Source organism: Lactuca serriola, chromosome 3, assembly GCF_051521515.1.
Source record: "Lactuca serriola cultivar US96UC23 chromosome 3, Lser_US96UC23_V15, whole genome shotgun sequence".
Classification (NCBI taxonomy): Eukaryota; Viridiplantae; Streptophyta; class Magnoliopsida; order Asterales; family Asteraceae; genus Lactuca; species Lactuca serriola.
Genome location: NC_136410.1, coordinates 255,527,571 through 255,536,789, shown reverse-complemented (window position 1 = coordinate 255,536,789; position 9,219 = coordinate 255,527,571). Strand labels below are relative to the sequence as shown.

Genomic DNA, 9,219 nt, shown 5'->3' with positions numbered 1-9,219 from the left:
CACCCAGAACAAATGAGACTTTTAAGAGAGTATTTCTTGCACCAAATCGGCTCAATGATCTCCAAGAACACTAGTGTGTCTAATAGCCAATTTTGGATGCTAAGGGGCTTCTTATATGGTGTGGCAAGATTAGGGTTACACCATGTCAACCATAATGTGTATGACCTTCCATATTCCTTAGGCTCTATGGGTTTAAACCCCCATGGATCATGCATGGATTGTAACTTTGGTTTAGCCCAACATAAAGAATCATGGATCATTGGCCCACAGCATAAGAATGAATGGTTTTACCAAATCAACCCTAATATTTAATTAGTCTCTTTTGATCACGAAATTAATTCCAAATTAATTCTTGATCAATTCTAATTAAATCATACGATTTCATATTAATATATTAGAACTTATAATATATTAACAATTCATAAATAACTTCTTCTCAAAAGTCCATCCTATCAAATTGTCCTGGTGATATGCAACCCACATGGACCGTGCTACTATCGGGTCAAGTACATAAAAAATATAGTTATGGGCTTAGACACCTAATCCAATAGTTTAAGTTTGATTCAAAACAAACATGTAAGGAAAATGGGTTTTGGATCCCTTTTGGAGTTGTGCATCAAGAGAATTCCATTGAAGCTTACGTATTTTGTTGATCAACATTATGATCATTAAAAGAACATTATTGTGCTTGATAAAAAAATTAAGATCACAAAAGAAAATATTCATAAAGTGTTTGGTCTACCAAATGGAGGAAGAATATTGTTTGATTTTCATTTTGTTGACAATGAGAATGAAATGTATGTTAGATAGCAAAGCCAGTTTACAAAAGAAACCATGAATGCCAATGGGTTCAAAGAAGCCATCATGAAATCCAAAAGAGATGATATCTTCAAGTTAAATTTTCTTTCTTTGTTTGTGAGTACGTTTGTTGAATTACATTCTTATGGGATGTGTAACATAGATCTTGTAAGAAGAGTACTTGGAGTTGAAGACATCCCATGCATTGATTGGTGTGCGTACTTAAATTATTGTTTGAAGAGTACAAGATCTCTATGGCATCAAGATTAAAAAAAATGCTATTATTATGGGTCAATGTTTTTATTGATGGTATGGTTTTTGTTTAATTATTTTAATTATTTTTTATATATGAATATCTAATATAATTTATAAACTAATATCATGCAGCTATTTTACTATGATGGTCTTGAATGTCAGCGTTTAATCATAAAGTAAAAAATTCCAACAATAACAATGTGTGATGTGCTAAGAATTACCCACTCTTTTTAAATTTATAACCAAATGAACTTAACTAGCTAGAATGCACCTAGGAAGTGTACCTAGTCAGATTATAGAATAGTTTCAGTAAGTCGGGTATCAATCACATGGAACGGATTTATTTTACTAACCTAATTACTACTAAATTAACCTAAATTAAGAAAAAGTTAAATTGGTTTTTATCTGATTTTGCAAGTTCAGACAACCTTAACTTTTAACTAACGATTTCAATCCATTACTAAAACCACTTCCGTTTAGTTTGAATCCACTTCTCCTCTATGGTTAACCACTAATTATGGATTATTACAGTTGGTTATCAAATATTATGTTATTAGCACTTCAAGTCCTAATTTAATAATATTTTCACTAATTCATGTAAAATTATGCATCGTCACACACTAGCAAACACAGAATCAGTTATACGATATAAATAAGCTATGTAAGATTGATCTAAATAAACACAATTATGGTCATAATTTATGTTCTCCAGTACAGCTAAATTAGTTACTTTTATCACTTATCTAATATTTTGTCGATCATAGATCTAGCAATTTAATAGACACTAAACTACTAGGTAACAAGTTCATGTAACTTAATGGTCACTAGGCTACACATATCCTGAATTCAAGCAATCTAAGTATCTAATATTAACATGTTAGGTAAAGATAATCAATAACAAGCTCAAAACCAACTATTAAAATCCATAATTTGATAAACTAAACCATAGAGTTAAAGCTTCATCTAGCTAAACGAGAGTAGCTAAATTCAGCTACTCATGGCTAAAAACACAAACACAAATCTAATTAAAACCGACATGATTAAAGTGTACCAAACCAATGTAATGAATATGTTCTTCAATCTCTCAATCTTCAAGAAATTCTTCTTCAAATAGATGTTTTTCGCACTTTTCTGACCTTCAAACTCGGTTGTCTCTCCTGAATATGTCTCATCCCACCTCATTTGTGCAACCCTCCGAATCCATCCTCAGAAATATTTTTTAACGTCAATGTATTTTTGGTTAAGCTACCCAAGCATACATAATCTAGAAAAATTACAACTTTTGATACCACAATGGAGCTCGTTGGAATTCTTCAATTCTTAGAATAATTGATCTTTGATTTCTTTGAATTCACCACCTTTATTGTTTGATTTTTAGAATCTTCAACTTTTGATTCTTCAGAATTTTTGATCTTTTGATCTTCATACTTTGAAAGCTCCAAAAATTTTACAACTTTTTGGTAATTTTCTCTCTCTCTCTCTCTCTCTCTCTCTCTCTCTCTTTTATATAACTCACTTTTTTCGCTAAAATCCTACATGCTGAAGAAAGGGAGCTTAATTTCAACATTTATTGGTTAGATGTATTAGTCTAAGTGCAATGACTACATAAGCTCTCCTGGATGGATTTTAGGTGTAAGCTGCAAAACTTGTTATGCCATATAAAGGACCAGATTATCTTTCATATCTCATGATTTTTCACTAAAACTTGGGAAGCCACAAATATACTATAACATATGTTGGCTCAATTAAACATTTGAGCCCGCATTGGATCATCCCACGCAACACTAGCAACTTAAGTTTTTAAATTATCACTAGATTCAATTTTTAGATTATTATTCCAAATCTATTTAAAATTTTGTAAATTTTAAATTTTCTAGTAATTTACTTTTTCGACCCCCTACTCCACACTTATTAAATACAATGCCCTCATTGTATGCATAAAATAATTTAAAAAACAATAAAATGGAGAAAAAGGAACATACTCCACTGGGGTAGTAATGGTGAGATCGATTTTTTAACGTGTGGAAAACTGGAACATCTTGAGTATGTGACTGGAACTTGGATCTTCTGAGACATGTGAATGTGCCTGAAAAATATGAATAGGAAACTTGCATCTTCAACAAGTGTGGTGCATAGGATCTTCAAAGCATATCATCTCAATATGGGGAAGCCTATGCCACATTGCAAAGTTGGAAGAGTAGATAAATGCCATTTTGGACTGCTCATGATGTGGTGATAGGAGTCACTTTGTGATGTCGTAATAAATCGAATTCTAAATCTGATGGCATCAAGCTCACGACATGAGGAATGAAGGCTCATGTCATGAGAACTGGGTCTTCATAGAATGCATTTGTGCAACCAATCTTCTATCCAAGTGAATGCAACTAAATGTCTAAATGCATTAAGACCCTTTTAAGACTCTATTTTTGTTGACTCTTTCCTCTTCTCTAGTCTCTTTTCTCTCACGAAATTAACCCCACACTTATTAAAATTATTGGTTTTGACTCATAACTCTAATGGAGAAATCGCTAATAGCTTGATGATTCAATTCATGAACTAGGTTAAAAATTGAATATGTTATATGAAAGTGACAATGAAAGCGATGAAAACTCAAACGTCGATCAATTGGTGAATTCATGATGTTGAGTAAAAATCACAGTTTGAGAGATCGTAAACAACTGTTGAAGATGAAGATTAACAGAAATCGTTGAACACTTGAAGCTTTATCGAAATCAATGATCACATAGTTAAAATCGATCACAATCTTGTAATGAATTACTAATGTCGATAGATGAACATAAACCTCAATCATTCAGATTATCAATTGCATATGTAGAAGAATGAAGAACATGAACTCGAAAAACACAAAAATCATGGATTTAAAAGTTATGATTTCGCATCATTCGATCAATGTCTAACTCAAATCGGTTATCGGTTGAAAGAACATAAGATTGGAGATAGAAGATCGATCAAAGTGAATTGAAGAACAAGGAACGTTGATCCATCGAATATATTGGTAGAAGAATCGAAACTGATGAGGTGGTTTCTTGATGACGTGAAGATGACGCTAACATTATATCAAATTTGATCATCTTAAATTTAACCTAATGACTAATCTATCCCTGATTAACTAATCAATTAGATTAATTAATGTTAATCAATTTTTTTATGAGTCACAAGATCAAATTTGATCAAAGGCTAAGATTCGGTCCTTATGTCTTAAAAAATATCGGTGGTCTCAAATATATATATATATATATATATATATATATATATATATATATATATATATATATATATATATATATATATATCAGAAAATCAACAAATTTAAAAAATCAACTCATAGTTTTGAATATTGAACATTGATTGCAGTTAGACATATAATGCACGGGTGGCGGAGGACTATCTATCTTCCTTTGACTGCATATTTTATTTGATAGGGTTTATGTCACATCCCAATATGTTTCGTCAATTAATTCATCTATAAAAATTTAATTTTGTTAAGTGTTTATATTATTATTAATTGTCATCAACATTAAATAAGTTTATGTAATAAATAAAAAATAAAATTGTTAATAAATTTTATAAAATGATGAACTCATATCTACTAGTAAATCTATATATTTAACCACTAACTTTTGGACATCAACCGTATAAAAAAGTTATTAACAAGCCTGAACGTATTTATATAAAATGAGCGCATATGAATATTTCTAAAATGCATGCCTTTATTCTTCGTAAGGGTGGAAGGAGTCTTTCCCTCCCAAGTCTCAACCCATTCAACTCAGTGTCACGTCAGCGCTACATCAGTATTTCTCTCTCCTCTCTCTTCCATCTTTCTCAACCCATCATACATAGAAATCCTATCTTTCTCAACCCACTTAACTTTTTATTTTAAAATAAACACAAACTAATAAAAATTATACAAAAATAATTTGCATAATATAAAAAATATACAAAATAATTTAAAAACTAATTAAATAGCATACAAAATTGATTTGGTACAAGTTTTGATGCATAATGTACAAGTGATTAGTGCATGAGTTGAAATGATATATACGGGTTAGTGAAACCGCATATGTAACCCACTCAACCTAAAAGTGTCAACCCGCTCAAGAAGGTTTCATACATTGGAAGTACCGCCAGCAAAATTTTCCATGATACCCTCCTCCCTACTAAATGAAAATGATTTTTCCACTTGTCAATTTCTCAGGAGTTTTGACACTTATCATTTTATGGTATTTTTGAAATAAATCTTATTACTTGTCAATTTTTGGTTTGTTTCGATTTTTAAAATTAAAATCATATATATATATATATATATATATATATATATATATATATATATATATATATATATATTTCTTCCTTTTTTATTTTAAATTTTTACATTAAAAAATATTTACTTTTTACACTTTAATGTTTAATCTTTTTTAAATTAATCCGTGTAATACATAAGTCTCACAATCTAATAAATATTAAGGTATAAATGATTAAGAAAATCATAAACAACATTGATTTAGAAAAAAGTAAATAAATAAATAAAATAAAATGAGTATCCGTAGAAAAGCTTTTATAAAATGCATATAATAAATTAGATAATGTATTCAATATTAATTAAAAGAACACAAAATAAATCTAAAGAAAATCAAGTTGATATCATATAAGGTTATAAATACCTTTGGCGGGTTTTTCCAAATTGCAAGCATCCTCACTCACATTTCTAGAGAATACCTTCGCATATACACACGATCATCTTCACAAAAATGGCTGCCACCGTTGCTTCAGTCGTCTCAGGCTACGATCGACAATCGGAGCTCAAAGCTTTCGACCAAACAAAAACCGGCGTCAAAGGACTCGTCGATGCCGGAATCAGGAAAATCCCTCCAATCTTCTTCCATCCCCGGGACACCACCCCCAAAATATCCACCGCTGCTGTCGAGATTCCGGTCATAGACCTTCAATCGACCCATAGAGCATCGATGGTGGAGATGATTCGTGAAGCCTCGGCGAACCTAGGTATTTTTCAGGTGGTGAATCATGGGATTCCTGTGAGTGTTATGGAGGAGGTGGTTCAAGGAGTTCGTAGATTTCACGAACAAACCGATGAGGTGAAGAAAGGGTTTTACACGAGGGATCTTTCAAGTACATTCGTGTATAACAGCAATTACGACCTGTATAGTTCCCCCGCCTTGAACTGGAGAGACACCTTCTTTTCATTCATGGCTCCGTCACCTCCGCCGCCTGATAAATTACCGGAGGTTTGCAGAGACATTCAAATCGAGTACTCAAATCAAGTGATGAAATTAGGAGGCGTACTTTTCAGATTATTCTCAGAGGCGTTGGGATTGAACGCAAATCATCTTGGAGATCTCGATTGTGGCAAAGGGCTTTTATTCTCCGGCCATTATTACCCTGCTTGTCCACAACCAGAGCTAACCATGGGCACAAGCAATCATACAGACGACGGATTCCTAGCTGTGCTTTTACAAGATCAAATCGGAGGTCTCCAAATCCGCCATCAAAATCAATGGATTGATGTTCCTCCGACACCTGGTGCGCTTGTGATCAACACCGGAGATCTATTACAGGTATATACCATTCGATATATGATTCTAACTATGAGAATTCAAAATTGGAGTCTGATTCTAGGGTTTTTCAGATGATGTCGAATGACAAATTGACGAGTGTGGAGCACAGAGTGTTGGCAAATGAGAAAGGGCCGAGAGTTTCGGTGGCGTGTTTCTTTGGCACCCATTTGACGCCGTCGGAGAAGGTGTATGGACCCATTAAAGAGCTGCTTTCCGATGAGAATCCGGCGAGATACAGGGAAACCACCGTCCATGACTACAGTCGATATACTGTGTCTAAGGGCCTTGCTGCAGGAGCTACTCGTTTGCATCATTTGAAGCTCTAAAAAATTGAATGGCATATTTAAAATCCATTATATATAAATAAAGATACGAATAATTGCATGTTATATCATGTTGCGACAAACTATGAGAGATAAAATGTATTTTTTTTTATTTGGTGTAATGCATTTTAAATACGATTAATGCAACAAACTTTTGTATTTTTTTTATTGATGCAATACTCATTTTTATACAAATACACAACCATTTCTTATATAAAATATACAATGATGTTTTATAACATATCCAAATCATGCAACTAGCTTTTAATTATGTTATCCTTGAATTTTAAAACCACATAATTACTCTGAGGAAAATATATACGTACAATTTTCCATATCACTCCTTCCTCTAAATAATTGAAATATATGATTCAAAACTACCTCCAAATACTCCAAATATATGATTCAAAATCTTGAATCTTTATCATGTGTATCAAGTTTCGATCTCGATACACCATTTTTAGACATAACATCTTCTCTGTAAGTGTGTTTATCTTCTTTGTGATGTCTTCTTCGCCACTTCTTCTTGTTCAGTCTTCTTTTTTATTTTTACTCGTGATTTCAGTAATCTACTAAGGTAATGGTTTAAAGTTAGGGCATGCATTGCTATATCTTTTATCGATTACGGCAAGATTTAAAGTTAAAAATATTTTGTGTAATTTTTCATATCGACTTGATTCTAAATTTCAATGTTATTGACTTCTTTTAGATTTTGAGATGAGTTAGGGTGGCAATTTAATGATTTTGCAATCTTGGTGATTGATTAGGATACAAATGTTCATAATTGTTGAAGGAAATACTTTTCTATCCATTTGTTTTTAATTTATTTGTAAGTTTTAGCTACGTACAATCCTAACAATAGATTATTTGGTTTCATGTAGACAATGTAAGCAACAAAAATAGGCAAATTAGTTTTGTAATAGCAAGTTTGACATTTTGTATTAAAGAAGCTATGATTCGAACCTACCTCTTCATTTAGACCATGGATAATAATTTTTTTAAAGCTTTGCCTAAAAACTGCCAAGTAAGATGTATTTTAAGGCTATATTGAAATATAACCAAGGTCGATCCATAGGTATTATATGGCCCGGACAAAAGACTAAAAATGCTTCTACCTTTATACCATACACAATACATTTTACCAAACCAATATTCAAATTTAACTTATTTTAGAAAAATGCAATCTTTTTTTTAATGAAAGAAGGATGAATACTAAAGCTTCCATCTAGAACCATGTATAAGCGTATTTCTTTTGAAGCAAAAAAGCCTAATTTATGCAATAAAGACTATTGATTTTAGAAGGAGAAAATTTGTGAAATGACCAAAAATGACGGGTTGTTTGAAGAAAATGATTAAGAATTAGGTGTTTTCAAAAAATGACCACCACTTTCACAGAAATGGTCTTTGCAGAAGTCATTTAGATCTGAGGAACAAGAAAATTTTCTGAAGAAATGACGTGGCAGGGGAAAAAGACAAAAAACTTTATCAAATTTTAATTACATAGAGGTACATCGTTCCACAGAGGAGTATCTCTGAAGAACATATCCACAGAGGGCATCTCTGTGGAACGGTGCACCCTCTGAGGAATTAAAGTTTTATAAATTTTTTTTGTCTTTTTTCCCCGCCACGTCATTTTTTCAGAGATTTTTTCTTGTTCCTCAGAGCTAAATGACTTCCGTAGAGGCCCTCTATACGGAAGCCGTGGTCATTCTTTGAAAACACCTGATTCTTTATTATTTTCTTCAAACAAACCCTTTTTTTTGGTCATTTAACAAATTTTCTCTTTTTGGAATATAAAGTGTCAAGTGTTTAGCAACATGTCTCTACTCCTAAACGTATGTAAAACTTTTCGTCTACAAAGCATCCACTTTTTTAACAGTAAACATTTTCCTGTCTTATATCCCTTCACTCTAATATTATGGAGCATGAGTCTTGGATCAAATCATTCTCATATAAGCTCAACATTGTTTTCTTAATCAATAAATAAGATCAACAAAATCGTATGGATGTAGCCACACTAATATATATATATATATATATATATATATATATATATATATATATATATATATATATATATATATATATATATATATATATATATATATATATATATATATATATATACAAACACACACTTCATCAAGGGTTTAACTGAACAATTAGATTAATGAATATTTTCCAAATATATGTGTTCATCATCAAGTCAGGACCGACCTTACTGTAATAAAAAATAAGCCTTTGCTTAG

General features: G+C 31.7%; 1 protein-coding gene across 1 annotated transcript; it reads left to right on the top strand.

Annotated features, from left to right (window-relative positions):
* The first annotated feature begins 5,747 nt into the window (after nucleotides 1-5,747).
* Nucleotides 5,748-7,136, top strand: LOC145093907 (1-aminocyclopropane-1-carboxylate oxidase homolog 1-like). The gene is made up of 2 exons (XM_079032152.1): nucleotides 5,748-6,647; nucleotides 6,719-7,136. The coding sequence occupies exons 1-2, from the start codon at nucleotides 5,823-5,825 to the stop codon at nucleotides 6,971-6,973; spliced, it is 1,080 nt and encodes a 359-aa protein (XP_078888278.1). The 5' UTR covers nucleotides 5,748-5,822; the 3' UTR covers nucleotides 6,974-7,136.
* The last annotated feature ends 2,083 nt before the right edge of the window (nucleotides 7,137-9,219 follow it).

Coding starts and splice junctions, on each gene's coding strand:
- LOC145093907 (XM_079032152.1), top strand. CDS start 5,823: ATGGCTGCCACCGTTGCTTCAGTCGTCTCAGGCTACGATCGACAATCG. Junction 6,648..6,718: donor ACACCGGAGATCTATTACAG/GTATATACCATT, acceptor AGGGTTTTTCAG/ATGATGTCGAATGACAAATT.